Here is a 23,718-nt window from a genome sequence, read left to right as displayed (position 1 = left end):
GGAGGGATTGGGGGCAGGAGGGAAAGGGGTCGACAGAGGATGAGATGGCTGGATGGCATCACCGACTTGATGGACATGAGTTTGGGTAAACTCCTGGAGTTGGTGATGGACAGGGAGGCCTGCCGTGTTGTGATTCATGGGGTCACAAAGAGGTGGACAGGACTGAGTGACTGAACTGAACTGAACTGAACTGATACATTTTGAATTCATCATCTGTGTACCTTTTTCGTGTTCCTTGGCATCAGCAATCTACAATTACTGCCCAACCCTCAAGAAAGCAGGGAGAGCAAACCTTTGCAAATTTCTGGGGTCCTGGAGGTTAAGTCTCGACCTCGACCCTTGAGGGCCAAGGTTATCCATCTGTATCAATACAAATGATACAAGGGCAAGTTTAAGTACAGATATAAATATCTGGAGTACTCATTTTCCCCTTAGGTTTTTACTCTGTATTCAATTGCCTCTGTTGTTTTTGTTCAGTGACTAAGACATGTTGACTCATTTGCGACCCCATGGACTGTAACCTGCCAGCCTCTTCTGTCCATGGGATTTTCCAGGCAAGAATACTGCAGTGGGTTGCCATTTCCTTCTCCAGGGGATGTTCCTGACCCAGGGATCAAACCTGTGTCTCCTGCACTGGCAGGCACATTCTCTACCACTGAGTCACCAGGGAAGCCCCATTCAACTGCCTACTAGATACAATAGACATCTGGAAAGCCCACAAACAACCCAAACGCACAACATCCACAATCAAATTCATCCTCTTTCCCCAAAACTTTGGTCCTTGTGATATTCCCCTCTGTAAGAGGTGTCATCTTCTGGCTCAAGCAAGAAACCCAGAAATCATCCTTAACACTTTCCTCTTAATCTCTATATTTAGTCTATTACTTCTACTTCAAAAACAAACCTCAAAGCTAGTTTCTTCTCTCCACCTCCATCACCTCATTCAAACCATCACCTTCTCTCACCTAAATGACTACACATATCCTCATTGATCTGCCCGCCTGAACAGGTTCTCCATACATCCAGTGTGATTTTTAGAAAACACATATCAAATCACGTTACCACTCTATTTCAAATCCCCCAATGAGAGACATATAGTGTTCATAAGTTGAAAGATTCAACATAGTAAAGGGGCTAATTCTTCCCAATTTGGTATAGAGGTTGAAAGCAATTCCTAGCGAGATCCCTTCAAGATTTTTACTTTAAACATATAAAGTGTTAGTCACTCAGTCATGTCTGACTATTTGTGACCCCTTTAGCCAGCCAGGCTCCTCTGTCCATGAAATTTTCTAGGCAAGAATACTAGAGTGGGTAGCCATTTTCTTCTCCAGGGGATGTTCCTGACCCAGGGATTGAACCCATATCTCCTGCACTGCAGGCAAATTCTTTACCATTTGAGCCACCAGAGAAGCCCCAAACATAGAAAAGCTTGTTCTAAAATTTATATGGAAAGGCAAAGGAACTAGAACAGGTCAAACAATTTTTTAAAAGAATAAAGTGAGAGGGATCAATCCACTTGATTTTCAGACATAATTAGAACAATCAAGACTGTGTGGTATTAGCAGAGAGACAAACACATATCAATAAATAAGAAAAGCAGAATAAAGATGCCAGAAATAGATGCACACAAGTATGTCCATGGGATTTCCCTGGTAGCTCAGACAGTAAAGAAATTCCCTGCGATGCAGGAGACACAGGCTTGATCCCTGGGTTGGGAAGATGCCCTAGAGTAGGAAATGACAACCCACTCCAGTATTCTTGCCTGGAGAATCCCATGGACAGAGGAGCCTGGTGGGCTACAGTCCATAGAGTCACAAAGAGTCAGACACGACTGAGCTTAGCACAGCAAATACACACAACTGATTTTTGACAAGCATGCAAAAGCTCTCAAATGGTGATGGAACAATTGGATATTCACAGGCAAAAAGATAAACCTCAGCTTCAACTTCACATCTTCTACAAAAATGTACTCAAATGGATCACAAATTTAAAAGTATATCATAAAAGTGTAAAGCTTTTAGGACGAAAATAGGAGAATGCCTTCAGGGTCTGGGGTTAGGCAAAGAATTCTTAGACATAGCATGATCCCTAAAGGGGAAAACTGAACAATCAGATCTCATCAAAATTAAAAACTTTTAATGGATGAAGGTGGTCAAAAGGTACATACTTCCAGTTGTAAGGTGAATAAATACTGTAAATGTAATGTACAACATGATGGCTACACTTTACAGTGATGCATGGTAACCTTTAAAAATCATGAATCACTGTACTGTACTACACCTGTAACATAATACTGTACATCAACTATACTTCAATTTTTTTTAAAAGAGTGCTACATGATAAATTTGAAAGTTGTTAACAGATTAGATCCTAAAAGTTCTCATTACCAGGAAAAATTTTTTGTAACTATATGAGGAAATGTGTGCTAATTAAATATATTGTGGTAATCATTTCATAATACATGTACATTGAGTCATTATGAAGTACAACTTAAACTTATACAGGGCTATATGTCTATTACATCAGATGGGGAAAGATATACCAATCTGAATGCAGAGTTCCAAAGAATAACAAGGAGAGATAAGAAAGCCTTTCTTTCTTATCTTTCTTCAATAATGCAAAGAAATAGAGAAAAACAACGGAATGGGAAAGACTAAAGATCTCTTCAGGAAACTTAGAGATACCAAAAGGAACATTTCATGCAAAGATGGGCACAATAAAGGACAGAAACGGTATGGACCTAACAGAAGCAGAAGATATTAAGAAGTGGCGGCAAGAATACACAGAAGAACTATATTAAAAATATCTTAATATCCCAGCTAACCACGATGGTGTGTTCACTCACCTAATGCCAGACATCCTAGAGTGTGAAGTTAAGTGGGCCTTAGGAAGCATTACTATAAACAAAGCTAGTAGAGGTAGTGAACTCCCAGCTGAGTTATCTCAAATCCTAAAAGATGATGCTGTGAAAGTGCTGCACTCAGTATGCCAGTAAATTTGTAAAATTCAGCAGTGGCCACAGGACTGGAAAAGGTCGGTTTTTGGAGGGAGGGAAAGATGGCGGAGGAATAGGACGGGAAGATCACGTTCTCCCTCACAAATTCCTCAAAAGAACATTTCAACGCCGAGCAAACTCCACAAAACAACTTCGGTAGGCGGGCAGAGGACATCAGGCAACCAGAAAAGCAGACCATTGTCTTCAAAATCAGCATCCCCCCTCCCCACAGCGCGACTGAACTAGTGAGCCTAAAAACCAGCAAACAGAAGAAGTTAAACAGAGGGAACCACCTTGGAAGTGAGCCCACACGGCCCATAACATCAGAGAAGAGCCAGATATATTTTTAATTTTTAATATTTTTAAAATCATTCTTTTTTTTTGCCTTTGCATTTTTTTCTTTTTTCCGAGCTTTTTTTAATTGTTAAATCATCTATTTCTCCTCTAATTTTTATTTCTATAACCTAGTATTACTATTTTTAAAAAAAAAAGACTTTTTTTTTTAAGGCAAACACCATATATACTCTTTGGATGGTTGTTGGTGTTTTGTTTTGTTTTTTTGTTTGTTTGTTTGTTTTTAATAATTCTTTTTTTTCTTCCTTTTCCTTCTGCTTTTCTTTAATATTGTATCTTTGAAAATCCAACCTCTACTCCAGATTTTTAATCTTTGTTGTCAATTTTGTACATTTAAAAACCCAAACTTCACTACCCAAGTTTACCTGAGAGCAAGATTACTGGCTTGTCCACTCTCTCCTCCTCTGGCCTCTCTTTTTCTCCACCAGGTGGCCTCTGTCTCTTTCTCCCCATCTCTTCTCTATCCAACTCTGTGAATCTCTGTGTGTTCCAGACGGTAGAGAACACCTAAGGAACTGGTTACTGGCAGGATTTGTCTCTCTCCTACTCATTCTCTCTCTTATCCTCCTGGTCACCTCTGTCTACTTCCTCCTCCTCTTCCCGTATAACTCTGTAAATACCTCTGAGCGGTCCAGACTATAGAGCGCACATAAGGAAGTGACTACTGGCTAGCTTGCTCTCTCCTCTCTTGATCTCACCGCATCTCATTCCAGTTACCTCTAATTACCCCCTCCATCTTCTCTTCTCCTTGTAACTCAGTGAACCTCTGAGTGTCCTCAAGGTGGAGAAACTTTTCATCTTTAACCTAGATGTTTTATCATCGGTGCTGTATAGATGGAGAAGTCTAGAGGCTACTGTGAAAATAAAACTGAAAACCAGAAGCAGGAAGCTTAAACCCAAAGCCTGAAAACATTAGAGAACTCTTGAATTCAGGGAACATTAAGCAATAGGAGCTCATCAAAAGCCTTCATACCTACACTGAAACCAAGCTCCACCCAAGGGCCAACAAGTTCCAAAACAAGACATACCACGCAAATTCTCCAGCAACACAGGAACACTCCCTGAGCCTCAATATACAGGCAGCTCAAAATTATCCCAATACCTTTGATGTCTCATAACCCATTACGGGTCACTCCACTGCACTCCAGAGAGAAGAAACCCAGCTCCACCCACCAAAACTCCAACACAAGCCTCCCTAACCAGGAAACCTTGACAAACCACTGATAGAACCCCACCCAAAGTGAGGAAGCTCCATAATAAAGAGAACTCCACAAATTATCAGAATATAAAAGGCCACGCCAAACGCAGCAATATAACCAAGATGAAGAGACAGAGGAATACTCAGCAGGTAAAGGAACAGGAGAGTTGCCCACCAAATCAAACAAAAGAGGAAGAAGTAGGAATCTACCGGAGAAGGAATTCCGAATATTGATAGTGAAAATGATCCAAAATCTTGAAATCAAAATGGAAACACAGATAAATAGCCTAGAGACAAGGATTGAGAAGATGCAAGAAAGGTTTAACAAGGACCTAGAAGAAATAAAAAGAGTCAAAATATAATGAATAACACAATAAATGAGATCAGAAACACTCTGGAGGCAACAAATAGCAGAATAACAGAGGCAGAAGATAGGATTAGTGAAATAGAAGATAGAATGGTAGAAATAAATGAATCAGAGAGGAAACAAGAAAACGAATTAAAAGAAACGAGGACAATCTCAGAGACCTCCAGGACAATATGAAACGCTCCAACATTCGAATTATAGGAGTCCCAGAAGAAGACAGAAAGAAAGATCATGAGAAAATCCTTGAGGAGATAATAGTTGAAAACTTCCTAAAATGGGGAAGGAAATAATCACCCAAGTCCAAGAAACACAGAGAGTCCCAAATAGGATAAACCCAAGGCGAAACACCCCAAGACACATATTAATCAAATTAACAAAGATCAAACACAAAGAACAAATATTAAAAGCAGCAAGGAAAACAACAAATAACACACAAGGGGATTCCCATAAGGATAACAGCTGATCTGTCAATAGAAACTCTCCAGGCCAGGAGGGAATGGCAAGACATACTTAAAGTGATGAAAGACAATAACCTACAGCCCAGATTACTGTACCCAGCAAGGATCTCATTCAAATACGAAGGAGAAATCAAAAGCTTTACAGACAAGCAAAAGCTGAGAGAATTCAGCACCACCAAACCAGCTCTCCAACAAATTCTAAAGGATATCCTCTAGACAGGAAACACGAAAGGGTGTATAAACCCGAACCCAAAACAATAAAGTAAATGGCAACGGGATCATACTTATCAATAATTACCTTAAACGTAAATGGGTTGAACGCCCCAACCAAAAAGACAAAGACTGGCCGAATGGATACAAAACAAGACCCCTCTATATGCTGCTTACAAGAGACCCACCTCAAAACAAGGGACACATACAGACTGAAAGTGAAGGGCTGGAAAAGATATACCACGCGAATAGAGACCAAAAGAAAGCAGGAGTGGCAATACTCATATCCGATAAAATAGACTTTAAAACAAAGGCTGTGAAAAGAGACAAAGAAGGCCACTACATAATGATCAAAGGAACAATCCAAGAAGAAGATATAACAATTATAAATATATGCACCCAATATAGGAGCACCACAATATGTAAGACAAATGCTAACAAGTATGAAAGGGGAAATCAACAATAACACAATAATAGTGGGAGACTTTAATACCCCACTCACACCTATGGACAGATCAACTAAACAGAAAATTAACAAAGAAACGCAAACTTTAAATGATACATTGGATCAGTTAGACCTAATTGATATCTATAGGACATTTCACCCCAAAACAACGAATTTCACCTTTTTTCAAGTGCTCATGGAACCTTCTCCAGGATAGATCACATCCTGGGCCATAAATCTAAACTTGATAAATTCAAAAAATCGAAATCATTCCAAGCATCTTTTCTGACCATAATGCATTAAGATTAGATCTCAATTACAGGAGAAAAACTATTAAAAATTCCAACATATGGAGGTTGAACAACACACTTCTGAATAACCAACAAATCACAGAAGAAATCAAAAAGAAATCAAAATATGCATAGAAACTAATGAAAATGAAAACACAACAACCCAAAACCTGTGGGACACTATAAAAGCAGTGCTAAGAGGAAAGTTCATAGCAATACAGGCATACCTCAAGAAACAAGAAAAAGTCAAATAAATAACCTAACTCTACAACTAAAGCAACTAGAAAAGGAAGAGTTGGAGAACCCCAGAGTGAGTAGAAGGAAAGAAATCTTAAAAATTAGGGCAGAAATAAATGCAAAAGAAACAAAAGAGACCATAGCAAAAATCAACAAAGCCAAAAGCTGGTTCTTTGAAAGGATAAATAAAATTGACAAACCATTAGCCAGACTCATCAAGAAGCAGAGAAAAATCAAATCAATAAAATTAGAAATGAAAATGGAGAGATCACAACAGACAACACAGAAATACAAAGGATCATAAGAGACTACTATCAGCAGTTGTATGCCAATAAAATGGACAACGTGGAAGAAATGGACAAATTCTTAGAAAGTACAATTTTCCAAAACTGAACCAGGAAGAAATAGAAATCTTAACAGACCCATCACAAGCACGGAAATTGATACTGTAATCAGAAATCTTCCAGCAAACAAAGCCCAGGTCCAGATGGCTTCACAGCTGAATTCTACCAAAAATTTCGAGAAGAGCTAACACCTATCCTACTCAAACTCTTCCAGAAATTGCAGAGGAAGGTAAACTTCCAAACTCATTCTATGAGGCCACCATCACCCTAATACCAAAACCTGACAAAGATGTCACAAAAAAGAAAACTACAGGCCAATATCTCTGATGAACATAGATGCAAAAGTCCTCAACAAAATTCTAGCAATCAGAATCCAACAACACATTAAAAGATCATACACCATGACCAAGTGGGCTTTATCCCAGGGATGCAAGGATTCTTCAATATCCGCAAATCAATCAATGTAATTCACCACATTAACAAATTGAAAAATAAAAACCATATGATTATCTCAATAGATGCAGAGAAGGCCTTTGACAAAATTCAACATCCATTTATGATAAAAACTCTCCAGAAAGCAGGAATAGAAGGAACATACCTCAACATAATAAAAGCTATCTATGACAAACCCACAGCAAACATTATCCTCAATGGTGAAAAATTGAAAGCATTTCCCTAAAGTCAGGAACAAGACAAGGGTGTCCACTTTCACCGCTACTATTCAACATAGTTCTGGAAGTTTTGGCCACAGCAATCAGAGCAGAAAAGAAATAAAAGGAATCCAAATCAGAAAAGAAGAAGTAAAACTCTCACTGTTTGCAGATGACATGATCCTCTACATGGAAAACCCTAAAGACTCTACCAGAAAATTACTAGAGATCATCAATGAATATAGTAAAGTTGCAGGATATAAAATCAACACACAGAAATCCCTTGCATTCCTATACACGAATAATGAGAAAGTAGAAAAGAAATTAAGGAAACAATTCCATTCACCATTGCAACGAAAAGAATAAAATACTTAGGAATATATCTACCTAAAGAAACTAAAGACCTATATATAGAAAACTATAAAACACTGATGAAAGAAATCAAAGAGGACACTAATAGATGGAGAAATATACCATGTTCATGGATTGGAAGAATCAATATACTGAAAATGAGTATACTACCCAAAGCAATTTACAAATTCAATGCAATCCCTATCAAGCTACCAGCCACATTTTCACAGAACTAGAACAAATCATTTCAAGATTTGTATGGAAATACAAAAACCTCGAATAGCCAAAGCAATCTTGAGAAAGAAGAATGGAACTGGAGGAATCAACTTGCCTGACTTCAGGCTCTACTACAAAGCCACAGTCATCAAGACAGTATGGTACTGGCACAAAGACAGACATATAGATCAATGGAACAAAATAGAAAGCCCAGAGATAAATCCACACACATATGGACACCTTATCTTTGACAAAGGAGGCAAGAATATACAATGGAGTAAAGACAATCTCTTTAACAAGTGGTGCTGGGAAAACTGGTCAACCACTTGTAAAAGAATGAAACTAGATCACTTTCTAACACCGCACACAAAAATAAACTCAAAATGGATTAAAGATCTAAATGTAAGATCAGAAACTATAAAACTCCTAGAGGAGAACATAGGCAAAACACTCTCAGACATAAATCACAGCAGGATCCTCTATGATCCACCTCCCAGAATTCTGGAAATCAAAGCAAAAATAAACAAATGGGATCTAATTAAAATTAAAAGCTTCTGCACAACAAAGGAAAATATAAGCAAGGTGAAAGACAGCCTTCTGAATGGGAGAAAATAATAGCAAATGAAGCAACTGACAAACAACTAATCTCAAAAATATACAAGCAACTTCTGCAGCTCAACTCAGAAAATAAACGACCCAATCAAAAAATGGGCCAAAGAACTAAATAGACATTTCTCCAAAGAAGACATACGGATGGCTAACAAACACATGAAAAGATGCTCAACATCACTCATTATTAGAGAAATGCAAATCAAAACCACAATGAGGTACCACTTCACACCAGTCAGAATGGCTGCGATCCAAAAATCTGCAAGCAATAAATGCTGGCGAGGGTGTGGAGAAAGGAACCCTCCTACACTGTTGGTGGGAATGCAAACTAGTACAGCCACTATGGAAAACAGTGGAGATTCCTTAAAAATTGCAAATAGATCTACCTTATGACCCAGCAATCCCACTGCTGGGCATACACACCGAGGAAACCAGAATTGAAAGAGACACATGTACCCCAATGTTCATCGCAGCACTGTTTATAATAGCCAGGACATGGAAACAACCTAGATGTCCATCAGCAGATGAATGGATAAGAAAGCTGTGGTACATATACACAATGGAGTATTACTCAGCCGTTAAAAGAATTCATTTGAATCAGTTCTGATGAGATGGATGAAACTGGAGCCGATTATACAGAGTGAAGTAAGCCAGAAAGAAAAACACCAATACAGTATACTAACACATATATATGGAATTTAGGAAGATGGCAATGACGACCCTGTATGCAAGACAGGAAAGAGACACAGATGTATAATGGACTTTTGGACTCAGAGGAGAGGAGAGGTGGGATGATTTGGGAGAATGACATTCTAACATGTATACTATCATGTGAATTGAATCGCCAGTCTATGTCTGACGCAGGATGCAGCATGCTTGGGGCTGGTGCATGGGGATGACCCAGAAAGATGTTATGGGGAGGGAGGTGGGAGGGGGTTCATGTTTGGGAATGCATGTAAGAATTAAAGATTTTAAAATTTAAAAAAAAAAAAAAAAAAAAAAAAGAAAAGGTCGGTTTTTGTTCCAATTCCAAAGAAAGGCAATGCCAAAGAACATTCAAACTACTGCACAGTTGCACTCATCTCACAGGCAAGCATGGTGAAGCTCAAAATCCTTTAAGTTAGTCTACAACAGCACATGAACTGAGAATTTCCATATGTACAAGCTGGATTTAGAAAAGGCAGAGGAAACCAGAAATCAAATTGCCAATATCTATTGGATCACAGGAAAAGCAAGAGAATTCAAAAAAAAAAATCCACTTCTGCTTCATTGACTATGCTAAAGCTTTTGATTATGTGGATCACAACAAACTATGGAAAATTCTTAAAGAGATGGGAATCCCAGACCATCATACCTGCCTCCTGAGAAACCTATATGCAGGTCAAGAAGCAACAGTTAGAACTGGACATGGAACAACATACTGAATCAAAACTGGGAAAGGAGTACAGCAAGGCTGTATATTGTCACCCTGCCTATTTAACTTCTATGCAGACGTGAAATGCCAGGCTGGATGAATCACAAGCTGGAATCAAGATTGCCAGGGGGAATATCAATAGCCTCAGGTATGCGGATGACACCACCCTCATAGCAGAAAGTGAAGAGGAACTAAAAGCCTCTTGATGAAGGTGGAAGAGGAGAGTGAAAAAGCTGGCTTAAAAGTCAACATTCAAAAAACTAAGATCATGGCATCTGGTCCCATCACTTCATGGCAAGTAGATGGGGGAACAATGGAAACAGTGACAGACTTTATTTTCCTGGGCTCCAAAATCACTGCGGGTGGTGACTGCAGCCATGAAATTAAAAGACACTTGCTCCTTGGAAGAAAAGTTATGACAAATATAGACAGCATATTAAAAAGCAGAGACATCACTTTGCTGACAATGGTGTGTATAGTCAAAGCTATGGTTTACCCAGTAGTCATGTATGGATGTGAGAGCTGGGCCATAAAGAAAGCTGTGTGCCACAGAATTGCTGCTTTTGAACTGTGGTGCTGGTGAAGACTCTTGAGAACCCCTTGGACAGCAGCAAGATCAACCCAGTCAGTCCTAAAGGAATTCAACCCAGAATATTCATTGGAAGGATTGGCGCTGAAGCTGAAGCTCCAGTACTTTGGCCATCTAATGTGAATCACCAGCTCATTGGAAAAGACCCTGATGCTGGAAAAGATTGAAGGCAGGAGGAGAAGGGGGCGACAGAGGATGAGATGGTTGGATGGCATCACCGACTCAATGGATATGAGTTTGAGCAAACTCCAGGAGATGGTGAAGGACAAGGAAGCCTGGCATGCTGCAGTTCAGGAGGTCACAAAGAGTCAGACACGACTGATCTACTGAACAACAAGTCATTATGCAGTATATCTTAAACTTATATAGGGCTATATGTCAATTACATCTCAATAAAACTGGAGAAAATAAATTTTAAAGAACTTTTACTCTTCTGAGACTTCCCTGGTGATCCACTGACTAAGACTCCATGCTCCCAGTGCAGAGGCACTAGGTTTGATCCCTGGTCAGGGGACTAGGTCTCACAGGCTGCAACTAAGCTCAAAGATCCTCCATGCCACAACTAAGATTCTGCACAGCCAAATAAATAATTTAACAAAAAAAAACTTTCAATCTCCCAAAGACCCTGCTGAGAGCATCAAAAGACAAACTAAGAGAAAGCACTTGCAAATGACATAACTAGTAAAAAAAAAAAATCTAGAATATATCAATATATAAAGAAATCTCAAAACTCAACAGGAAAAAACAATACACCTAGAAAATATGCAAGAGGCATGCACAGACCTGCAGAGGATACAGAGATGTCAAATAAGTACATGAAAAGCTGTTCAATATCATCACCCATAAGAAAAACAGCAAATTTTCTTAATGAGATATCCACAATGAGGTATCACTGCATACCTATCAGCATGGTTAAGAAAAAAATGTTGGTGAGGATACGAAGACCCTCTATTAAAGATATTGGTAGGGGTATAAACTTGTATAGCCACTCCAGAAAATTGTTTGGCAGTTTATTAAAAAAAAAAAAACTAAACATACAACTACCAGAAGATCCAGATATCGAATACTTGGGGATTTCTAGCAGTGAAATGAAACTGATGCTCACACAAAAACCTGTACATGAATGTTCATAGCATATATATATGGAACTTAGAAAGATGGTAATAGTGACCCTGTATGCGAGACAGCAAAAGAGACAGAGATGTAAACAACAGACTTTTGGACTCTTGGAGAAGGCGAGGGTGGGATGATTGAGAAAATAACATTAAAACATATATATTACCATATGTGAAACAGATGGCCAGTCCAGGTTGATGCATGAGACAGGGCGCTCAGGGCCGGTGCACTGGGATGACCCTGAGGGATGGGACGGGGAGGGAGGTGGGAGGGGTTTCAGGATGAGGGACACATGCAAACCCATGGCTGATTCATGTGCATGTATGGCAAAAACCACCACAATATTGTCAAGTAATTAGCCTCCAATTAAAATAAATAAATTAACTTACAAAAAAAAACCTCTCCAACCCCCCATTACTCTCAAGATGAAACCCAGACTCCTAAATATATATATTTCAAAGCCCAAGTCTAACTCTGTCTCTTACTAGCTGTGCAAACTTGAGCAGGTCAAACTCTCTCACCTTCAGTTTTCTCATTTATTATAAAGTGGAAATAATAATGCCATAAGAATATGTAAACTGATGCTCATAAAAGCATTCTTTAAATTAGGAACTTCTAGACACACACAAGGAACTATTACCACATTTCAATCCTGGCTCCCATGTCTCCCCTAGTTCATCTCCAGCCAACTGAACTATTTTCTGGCCCACAAATACGCTCTTTCTGTGTCATCTTCGTTTTGAGCTATCTGCCTAGACTCTCTCTCCAATCTCTGAACTCTATCCACTGAAATTCTTCCCACAAATTATTCATGCCCAAAAATGTACTTGTTATAAAATAGGGGGAAAAAGGGGGAAAAAAAGTTTACCACTGGGGAAAATGATTAAGAAAACTGGTAATTCAGAATAGTGCTTGAAATCTATTCATTCATTCAATACATATTTATTGACCATCCAAAACACATCAGGCAGTTTCCTTGACACTGAAATATAAAAGTGTGTATGGTTGGCAATAAATATTGGTAGAATGAATGAATGAGAGAACACATGAATGAACAAGAAACTGTCATACTCTACAATTTAAAAAGTTTAAAGTGTAAGAAATAATTATGATATAATGGTAGATAACTAAGATAAAATATCAGATAGTTAACTGTAATACAGAACTTGTAAAAAAACACATAAAAAAAAAAAGAAAGTTGTTGTTACCACATAAGGATGATAGGCAAGGTTATGGGTGAGTTTATATGATTTGATGTCATTTGTGGCTTCTTTGGGAGAAGGCAATGGCTCCCCACTCCAGTACTCTTGCCTGGAAAATCCCATGGACAGAGGAGCCTGGCTAGAGTCCATGGCATCACAAAGAGTCAGACACGACTGAGCATGGACACACACAAGGTAGACTGCAAAGTACTTTCCTAGGTCATAGGAAGGATGCAGATGGTCATGAAAAGTTTCCCTCTGAAGGACCCCTACGCAGCAGTAGGGAGCAGACCTTTAGAAGCTTGAGTCCAGGATGCCCCAGGTAGTGTAAAGATTCATGCATCAGCGCTTGCAGCCATTACCAGCAGTCATTCTACAAACTTTCTGGGAACACTGACCAAAGAGATTGGGCAGAGTTTTTAAGTTAATTTTTATTGGAGTGAAATTGGGTCGAATTTAAAGAAACATCATAGAATTTTATTCTTGACTCTTGGTTACAGCAAAAAAGGCCCAGCGTCTGGACTGGAATTTCATGTGCAAAAGATTCAGTTCCATAGTACAAACCTGAAGGGTATGTGGTGTTTCAAGACAGGATAGGAAATGCAAATATCAATCACTTTTACTGCCACATAAAATTGCAAGTAGTAACAGACATCTATCTCCAGGCTGTCTTTCCTTCCCTCCCATCCTCTCTAAAGGCTAGGACTACATATGCAAATCGCCTCAGAGAGTTTTCCTCTCTGAGGAAATACAGACAGTCTTAAGAGTCTGAAGGAATTACAGAAAACTATGGTTCTCGCAAAGGTAGGTATGAAACACCTCCATATGCCCCTTATATCTATGCTTATTCTTTTTTTAAGAAGCCAAAGTTTTGGCTTTTGACATAAATGAATAATCTATGTATGATAATTAATAAAAACTGACATCACATCACTGGTGTTTCATCAGAAGCCACCCCACTCTTCCTGTCAGTCTTTTTTGTGGTGGATTATCAGGGATACTCTATAGAAAATTTTGGTCAAGGACTGAAAATATTTCAAATGCCTAGCTAGAGTCCTCTGTAGGGAAAACTAAGAATTAGAAACCACACAGTGCTATGAATGGGCTCCTATAGGCCTTAAGGAGCCCCAAATCCCTCCACCCCACCCTCACTGCTGGCCTCAGCTGAGATAGGTGGCCCCACCTGCAGCAGAAATGTAATCTATAAGTACAAAATGTCCATGATGGTACAGCTTTCTTGACTGCTAGAGTCCTTAAAACACATCTAGAGATTGATTCAGTTTACAGACAGAATCAAGATTCCTGGTCTTCATTCAAGGATCATTAGTTCCTTCACAAAGGGAGTGTTGCCCCTGCAGGACTCCTCATGGATAGAGTGGTTTAACTAGAAATTTGGTTTTCAAGAGTGCATCCCTGTGTAAAACCTACTGAGGCCGCATCAGCAAGTCAAACTTCAGCAAGGAGATGGCAGGCAAGTGTGCCATCTTGGTGTGGTAGTGCCAACGCCACACCTAGGTCACCTCAAGCTGCTATATGGGGATATCAGATCCATTTTATCCTAGCATTGAGCTCCTGAAGGCTGGTGCCTGATGCCTCCTAGTAAGAGAAATAAAATACTGATTCATGCTACAACATGGATGAACTCAATATTATGCTAAGTGAAAGACACAAAAGGCCAATATGATGATTCCATTTATATGAAATGTCCAGTGTAGGTAAATCTATAAAGACAGAAAGTAGACTCATGGTTGCCAAGGGATGGGGAAGGTGAAAATGGGGAGTGAGTGCTTAATGGGTACAAATTACCTTCTGGAGTGATGAAAATGTTCTGTAACTAGATAGTCATAATGATTGCACAGGATTATGAATGTACTAAATGCCACTGAATTGAACATTTTAAAATGGTTAATACAGTAAATTTTACATGATGTCTATTTACCACATAAGAAAAAAACATTCATCTTTTAGTTCCATTTCTAGAAATTCTATTTGGTTCTTTCTGATATTTATTTATTAATATATCTTCCTTGTCTTTTTTATATCCTTTCATTTATTTAAACATGTTTCTAAGTCGTTTGCATCTGATAGTAACTTTGGAGATCTACACCTTTAGTTTATTATTTGTGCTGATAGTGGCTTTTTAAAAAACTGTGTGTATGTTTGGCTAGCTTTATCTGTGAGGGTCTTGTTAAAGGCTGAGAAGTAGACTCCTCCAGAAAGGATCAGATTTGCTCCTGCCATATGTCTGGATTTGCCACTAAAAATGAATTGGGCTATGCCGATAGTATTCATTTGAACTCCAAAACCACATGAGGGCAGGCTTGTGATTGCAAACAACAAAGGCCCCTAATAAGAAAGTGAAAAGAAAATTTACATTTTGGGGAAATGGTAGAAAATATTTGCAAATCATAGAGTCTAGTATTCAAATATATAAAGAACTCTTCAACTCTACAACAAAAAGACAAACACCCAGTTAATAAACAGGCAAAAGCACAAATAGAAATTTCTCCAAGGAAGATATACAATGGCCAATAAGCACATGAAAATATGCTCAACATCATTAATCATTAGGAAAATGTAAATCAAAACCATAAGTGATACCACTTCACACCCACTAGGATGGCTGTAATTTTTAAAAACCCTGAAAATAACAAAGGTTGGCGAGGATATGGATAAATTGGAACCCTACCTTGCTGGTAGGAATGTAAAATAGTGCAGCTGCTGTGGAAAACAGCTTGGTGTTCCCTCAAAAAATTAAACATATGACCCAGTTACTCCAGTCCTAAATGTATACCCCCCAAATTGAAAACAGATATTCCAACAAAACTTGTACACGACTGCTCATAACAATCAAAGCAGTGTTATTCATAATCACCAAAAGGTGGAAACAACTCAAATGTTCACCAGATGCAAATGCATAAAGAAAATGTGGTCTATCTGTACGATGGAATACAACAATCATAAAAATTGAGGTACTGATACATGGCACAACAGAGATAACTTCAGGTGAAAAAAGTCAGGCACAAATGTTCACAAATTGTATGACTGCACTTGAGTGAAATACACAGAATAGGGAAATCCATAGAAAAAGTACATTAGTGTTTAACAGGGGCTCCAGGGAGGGGGCCTGTGAAATGACTGCTAACGGGTATGGTCTCTTTATGGGATGATGAATATGTTTTTGAATTTGGTAATAGTAATGGTTACACAACACAGTGAATATACTATGACTGAAATGACCGGAGAAGGCGATGGCACCCTACTCCAGTACTCTTGCCTGAAAAATCCCATGGGCGGAGGAGCCTGGTAGGTGCAGTCCATGGGGTCGCTAAAAGTCGGATACGACTGAGCGACTTCACTTTCACTTTTTCATGCATTGGAGAAGGAAATGGCAACCCACTCCAGTGTTCTTGCCTAGAGAATCCCAGGGACAGGGGAGCCTGGTGGGCTGCCGTCTATGGGATCGCACGGAGTCGGACGACTGAAGCGACTTAGCAGCAGCAGCAGCAGCGGGGGCTGCTAGTTGCAGGCAAGAGGCTTGAGCCAGAGCAGGAGGAGGTAGAGACCCCTGGCACTCAAGATTTTTAAAGACTGCCCAATAGCCTGCAAAATACCTTTCACCCTCCTCCACTCCTCCTGGAATCGCACCATTATTTACTCCTTTGAAATAAGACAGCAAGAACATGTTGAAAAGTACACAAACTCGCTCGTAAGCCTGTGGTCAAGTTGCCGGGCTTCCCTGGGGCTCAGTTTTCTTTGTTAAAAAAAGAGAGAGAGAGAGAGAAATAATAATGGTGGTTGTAAAAAAAGTAAAAGTATGTACAGTGTCGAGCACGGGACTTTTTTTTTTTTTTTTGCCACGCGAAGCGGCTTGTGGACACGACTGAAGCGACTTTGCAGCAGCAGCAAGCGGCTTATGGGAATCTTCCCGATCTTACTTCCCCGACCAGCGGTGGAACCTGTGCCCGCTACAGTGGCAGCACGGAGTCAACCACTGGACGTCCAGGAAAGTCCCAAAGAAGTGATTCTTATAACATGAAGGACGTTAAAACGTCCTGGGACACCTGCAAATACTTTTTGGCCGAAGAACCAGTCTTCATTCGTGGCTTAGCCCCTTTTAATTTATTGGACACACCCGTAGGGAAAACAGCTCAGTAGTATAATTCTAGATAAATGGAGGGAGCGAAGAGGAGCAGAAATGGTAGTGGGGAATGCCTGCACTTCTGCCAGGTATACAGTACCGCCCCGGAATTAGGCGCGCTTTGGGCGCCTGCAAAGCGGCGTTCCTAGATGCGCAGCAACCTAGCACAGCAAATGTTGCCTGCGCCAGGAGCTGGTGGAAGGGGCCCGTGCAGCACAGGCATTCTTGGATGCACTAAGCACTTGGCAGGTTTTTACACTTGAACTCTGACGTGAGTTCATTACTAAAAATCTTGTCATTGGAGCTTTCATAAGAGGCGCGTGGGACATCTTGCAGCTTTCATCTGAGCACCTGGACTGCGTTGCAAACCCAAACAGTAAACTCCAGCTCCCAAAATGCACGGTGGGATCTGATTTCACAAACCCCGTGCAAAAAAAAAAAAAAAAAAAAAACGGGCAAACAGCCTCCAAGCTTATCATTTTGTCTTAACCACTAGCCAGATTCTTGGACTTTGCGGATTTTGAGCGCGAATGGAGCAGAATCATATAGTCCCATCCATTCCACCAACTTCTGCTCCGAGCCCAATGCAAGAATAACTTCATGCTACTTTGCTTGGTTTGCTGGGGGTTCCGCGTCGTCCCTACCCCTACCTCTCCACCTTTTCCTCTGGGAAAACAAACCCCTCGGCATTGGCGAATTGCACGAGGGTTGGGCGGATGAATATTGCCCAAACACTTCTCCACGAGCGCTCCAGGAGCCGAAGTTTTATGCACTCCACCCCTGACCCCAAATGGCTTTTGCAATCCAGCGCAGCCCCTTCCTCCAACCAGACATTTCGTCCAAGTTGGAAGCAGTCAATTAAACTACAAGTTGGAGTCACGGTTCCCCGAACAAGAGTATCCACTACCAGCACCACTCTCACACGCACTCGCCCTATTTTACTTCCACGCCCTACCCCCCACTGCACACACATCGGGCCCCACCTACCCCCACCAGAGGCAATGTGAAACCTACTAGGGGGCGTCTATCTGACTCCAGCGGGTACACTTTGAACTCGCGGAAGGCAACAAAACCTCTATATAAGGCGCGCAAGCCCCAGTATCGGCGCCAGAAGAGGTCCCGGCGCCAGAAGAGCACAGCTCGAGACCGCTGGTCCCAACTCGAGCCCAGATCCTCGGATCGCCTCACACCCAGCGCAAAGTCTGCAGAAGCGCAGGCTTTCATCGACAGCAATCAAAGCATGGACAGCAGCCACTTTGACATAGGATTCCACAACTTGGGAATCGACGAGGACGAACTGCATGGTTAGTACCTAGACGGCGATGGCAGGTGCTTCGGCAAATCCCAGAAAAGGAACTTTCCCTGGGAAGGGCAGGTGGACACTGCACAGCAGCTCCTCCTCCAACACGGCCCCGGCCCCCTCCAGCTCGCGCACTGTGGGCTCCAGGCCCCCCTGACCCAGTCTCTCCCTTTTGCTTTCCTCTTTTCCCAGATGTGGAACCTACCCTGATCTCGGAGGTTTTAAACGGAGTGGAAGATGAAACTCGGTCCTCACCTGAGCCCGGAGAAGCAGCTGCAGCCGCAGCCGCAAACTACTTTGGCAAGGCCGGCTCCAACCTCCTGGACGACGAAAACCGCGAGACCGAGGAAAGCCGTGACGACGACGAAAACCGTGAGGCCGATGGAAACCGTGAGGGCGGTGAAAACCGTGAGAGCGATGAAAACCGTGAGGGCGATGAAAACCGTGAGGGCGATGAAAACCGTGAGGGCGACGGGGGCGGTATTGAGCCCCCGCCGCAGCAGGAGGAGCCGGACCCCCTGGCCATCCAGGGGCCCCAGGTTGCGGCGAGAAAGCAGCGCCGCTGCCGCACTGTTTTCACCCAGTTGCAGCTGCTGGAGCTGGAGCGAGTTTTCCACCACATTCAATACCCCGACGTGTTTGCACGGTAAGTGGCTGGCTCCGGAGACGCCCAGTTCTTCGCTGGCCCGCGCGCCATCCAGGACGCCTTAGGTTCTTCCCCAGGACCCTTCCCCCTCCTCTCCCGGGCCAAAAGCCACTTTAGAGGCTCGAGGGTGCCCTAGCTCGCGGGGGTTGGAGCGAACCCTGCAGAGCTTGCAGGGGTGCAAGAGAGGGCCGGGAGTAGGGTGGAACAAGTAAAGCAGGGCAGATTAATATTGATTTAATTTAAAATCTTGGTAATTTGCTCATCGTGGGGTTTTGCATGCATTTTTATATTTTAAATATTGCAGTAAAACTTCATCGTGATTACTCCGCTTTTTCCACGCCATTTAAATTTTGCGCACGAGGAGAGCGCCTCCTAGCGCTCACCCTGGTCTCTCGGCCCTGCCACGTGGAGCGCTGTTTCCAGGCGGCAGAGTTTTGACCGTTAAAAAGCCCGGGCAGGAGCCCCCTAGAGTACGAAGTGGTTGTCGCTCAGTCGTGTTGGACTCAGCGACCCCGTGGGGTGTAGCCCGCCAGGCTCCTCTGTCCGTCAGGCTCCTCTGTCCGTGGGATTCTCCAGGCAAGAATGCTGGAGTGGGTTACCATTTCCTTCTCCATTGAGTACGAAGGGGAAGGCCTATTCTGTCCCGATAGGAATGGGGCATCAGGAAGAATCGGTGTGAGGTTTATGGGCGCCCTTTCTGGTTCCATTGTATATGTCCTTCGCCCTTGATTGCTTGGCTGATGCGGCTTGAAGTTTCTCCACGAGAGTTCACCGCTCCCTTTTACAGTAAACAGAAATACTTGGGTTTAAAACGGCGCTTTTTTTTGCGGGGGAGGGGGGATTGTCGTTTTAGTTATTTTTACGGAGGGATCTCCGTAAAAGTGAAAAGATTTTCAAGTTCTCTGCTGTTGCACAAATGGAAAAATTAATTGAGTCATATTGAAGTAACAGGCACATTACCAGGAATTTTAATATGTATTCCCTTTTTATATTTTAATTAATGGGTGAGTTGTCCACGGGAAGACCCTCTCTAAGTAAACCATAAACCGTATTACAGAAAATTGTAATTAACAGAAATGTAAATGATATATTTTATCCACAATTCCAAATACTGAATTTGCACTTTTCCCCCGTCAGAGAGGAGATTGCAAGACGTCTGAATTTGGCTGAAAGAAGAGTGCAGGTTAGTAAATCTTAATTTTAAGATTGGCTGGGCAGCCATTCTAAAACATGCTTTAGGTTTTGTCCTGAAAACTCTCAATTTGGTGTGCTTTGTTGTCTTTTCCATACAAACACACACAGGGAAAAACGTAGAACACAGACCTCTCTCCTCTCTCTACACACATACACACACACACACACACACACACACACACACAGTTTTTTTTCCAGTGAATAAAGTTCATCTTCTAACACTGGCATCCTTTAGGGAGGCTGTTGCTGCTGCTGCTGCTAAGTTGCTTCAGTCATGTCCGACTGCGACCCCATGGACTGCAGTCCACCAGGCTCCTCCACCCATGGGATTTTCCAGGCAAGAGTACTGGAGTGGGTTGCCATTGCTTTCTCCGATATGTATGGATATAGACGTATATATGGATTAGATATATATGTATATCTATATATACATATATATCAGATGGCTTAGTTGTTTTGCCCTAGAGCATGAGTGTGAGTTCAGGGCTTCCCTGGTGGCTCAGCCATAAAAAGCTCACCTATCAATGCAGGATAGTTGGGTTTGATCCCTGGGTTGGGAAGATCCCATGGAAAAGGAAATGGCAACCCACTCCAGGATTCTTGCCAGGAAAATCCCATGGACAGAGGAGCTTGGTGGGCTATAGTCCATGGAATCACAAAAGAGTCGGACATGACTTAGGCATTAAACAACAACATATGTGAGCAGTGATGGAAATACACCGTGCATCTGTCAGTGGTGTGCAGAAAAGCAGACCACTGGGCGCTGGCATCCTAATTCCACAGGCTGGACCAACAGTCAGGCCTGGTCTCAGAACGAATCTGACAGACAAGGTAAGCCCAGAGGAAAAGTTTGCTGAATTGTTTTTCCTCGTCCTTTGGTTTACATAGTCCTCTCAATGGATTTCTGAAGGGAATATGAGCCAGAAAACACAAGTAAGGAAAAATACAATGTTCTTATATATTTCTAAATACTGCAGCATGATTTCCCCCAAGAAACTTAATAGATGCTTCCTCTACCCATCGTGTGCAAGTATGACAGATGTTTTATGAAACCAGTATTGGGAATATGGACCTAATATTGGCCCATACTAAAATTTGCCATCCATGAGATTTTGGCTATGTTTAGGGAGATTAGACCCCAGGTATGTTTTAATCCCTCCAGAATGAGCTTTATTACAGTGGCCTTCTTCAGACTGTATTTGCATGTAGTATAAGGACACATAATCCTAAAATGGGAGAGAGAAAAGACAGCTTAAAACTTGCAGTTTGGGAAGATCCAGAATAATTAAATACAAGGTAAACCCCATCACCTGCTATGCTAATAGGAAAGTAAAGTCTAATTGATAGCTTGTTTGTTTGTTAATGATTGGTAAGCATTTAGAGAGGAGCCTCTTTTGTGACCCTTGTCCCCACAGGACTGGACATGATTGGACCTTTCTGCCTTAGGAATGAATGATGGGATTGGGGTCTCCTGGTTAAGGAGTAGAGCTGGCAGGACCTCGGGTACCCTAACACTCTGGGTAAACAGTGGCTCTTGTCTTGCAACCTGAAACTGAAGCTAGAACCAAATAAGCTGCCCTTGTCCTGAGCCCAGGAAGGTTTGGAGGGTAGGGCAGATTGGAGCATACAAAATTGACAGTGATGCCAACAGGGTATCTTATCTGGGGAAAAGGATTTGGGGTTTAGTGATTTTGGTTTAGTTAAGCTAAACTTTCCTTAACACTAACAGCTAAAATATCAAGGCAGTGTCCAGGACTTTATCAACTCTCGTGTTGCTGAAGCAACAAGCAAGACAAGCCACAAAGTCCGTGGGCCTCCCATGATTGAGCCTCCATTGACATAGCATCTGCTCCCAGGCATGGACATTAACAGCAGGGACCTGGTGCAATTCATCAATTAGGCCTGCATACAAGACTTGGAAAAAACTCATTAAGGAATGTTAAAAATGAGAGACAATTCAATGTGCCAAAGTCTGGACTAGGCTTGGCTCACTAAGGATTAACTGAGGGAGGTGAGCTGTTTACTTTCCTAACAGAGTTTAGCAATAAGGAAATAGCTTCTGCTGTGGCAGTGTAAAATCTCAATGGCAGATTTGCATGATAGGTGTTTTCTAGTATGACATTAACTGTTCAGTATACTAAAGCCATCTCTTTTTTTCCCTCTGATTGAAGGTTTGGTTTCAAAACCGAAGGGCCAAATGGAGAAGATACCAGAGGGCACTGATGTTTAGAAATGTGCACCCTATTGCCTTCGGCCACCCTATGGGGGTAATCTTTAATGGGCCCTATCATGTATTCCCTGCTAGGCAGCCTGCATGGAGATACATTCCTGCAGTGCCACGTCCAGGCCTGCCCCCTGGGCTGCCCCCACCACCTGTGCTACCTCCACCTCTGCCACCCAGGCCATGGAGGATGCCTTTGCCTTACCCGGTACCTGTGCCTCACTTTGGTCTGGCCCCTGTAGGAGTGGCATGGGCCCCTGTCATCAACGGTCATTTTATAGGCCCCTATTTCTGAATATGTTATTCAGACAGTTTTCCACAGGGTGTTTCTGCTACATATACATTGTGCACAACAAATAAAAACCTGTTAAAATAACTGCGTAAATGTGTAAAATGAGTGCCAGTTACTTTGGGAGGGCACATGGTGTTTCCGATAAAGAGACAAATTAGGAATATATTGATTGTGTCAAATGGGCTAAGTGGGTGTGTGTATGAGAGTTGCTGCTGCTGCTGCTAAGTCACTTCAGTCGTGTCTGACTCTGTGCGACCCCATAGAGGGCAGCCCACCAGGCTTCCCTGTCCCTGGGATTCTCCAGGCAAGAACACTGGAGTGGGTTGCCATTTCCTTCTCAAAGTGAAAAGTGAAAGTGAAGTCACTCAGTTGTGTCCGACTCTTAGCGACCCCATGGACTGCAGCCTACCAGGCTCCTCCATCCATGGGATTTTCCAGGCAAGAGTACTGGAGTGGGGTGCTATCGCCTTCTCCAACGCGAATTGCTAAGGCAATGCAATTCAAAGAGAAGGTCAAAGATGCTTCCTTCCATAATGTAATGGGTCTGAGTCACTATAATAGGTTATGCACATCAGAGTCCTCCCAGTGCCTGTAACAGGTTTACACTGACCACATGTTCTCCCCACAACCCCATCTGCACCCTTCCCCTTTGGGAGCGTGTACATATGCAAGATGGGGAGGTATGAGCCATTAGTGAGGTACAGTGTGTTTTCAAGTGGGGACATATTCTATTCAAGGAGCTCAATAGCCATGGACAGAGGAGCCTGGCAGGCTACAGTCCATGAGTCACAGAGTAAGACATGACTGAGCACACACATGATGGAATGGGAACCATTCTGGTTCTAAGACACAAGAGGGGGCTCCATTAAGATCAAAAAA

The 23,718-nt window shown here is 41.9% G+C and overlaps 1 protein-coding gene across 1 annotated transcript; it reads left to right on the top strand.

Annotated features, from left to right (window-relative positions):
• Window positions 1-18,274: 18,274 nt before the first annotated feature.
• Window positions 18,275-22,842, top strand: ESX1 (ESX homeobox 1). Its single transcript, XM_004022738.5, has 4 exons — window positions 18,275-18,490; window positions 18,679-19,132; window positions 20,270-20,315; window positions 22,498-22,842. Exons 1-4 carry the CDS (start codon window positions 18,427-18,429, stop codon window positions 22,840-22,842), a joined length of 909 nt encoding a protein of 302 aa, XP_004022787.2. The 5' UTR covers window positions 18,275-18,426.
• The last annotated feature ends 876 nt before the right edge of the window (window positions 22,843-23,718 follow it).

This window comes from Ovis aries, chromosome X (genome assembly GCF_016772045.2).
Source record: "Ovis aries strain OAR_USU_Benz2616 breed Rambouillet chromosome X, ARS-UI_Ramb_v3.0, whole genome shotgun sequence".
NCBI classification, from domain to species: Eukaryota; Metazoa; Chordata; class Mammalia; order Artiodactyla; family Bovidae; genus Ovis; species Ovis aries.
This window is presented reverse-complemented; position numbering and strand designations above follow the sequence as displayed.

Bases quoted from the DNA above. Each gene is read 5' to 3' on its own strand.
- ESX1 (XM_004022738.5), top strand. From the start codon at position 18,427: ATGGACAGCAGCCACTTTGACATAGGATTCCACAACTTGGGAATCGAC. The intron at 19,133-20,269 runs GTAAGTGGCTGG...TTCCCCCGTCAG, and splicing joins TACCCCGACGTGTTTGCACG to AGAGGAGATTGCAAGACGTC. The intron at 20,316-22,497 runs GTTAGTAAATCT...CTCTGATTGAAG, and splicing joins TGGCTGAAAGAAGAGTGCAG to GTTTGGTTTCAAAACCGAAG.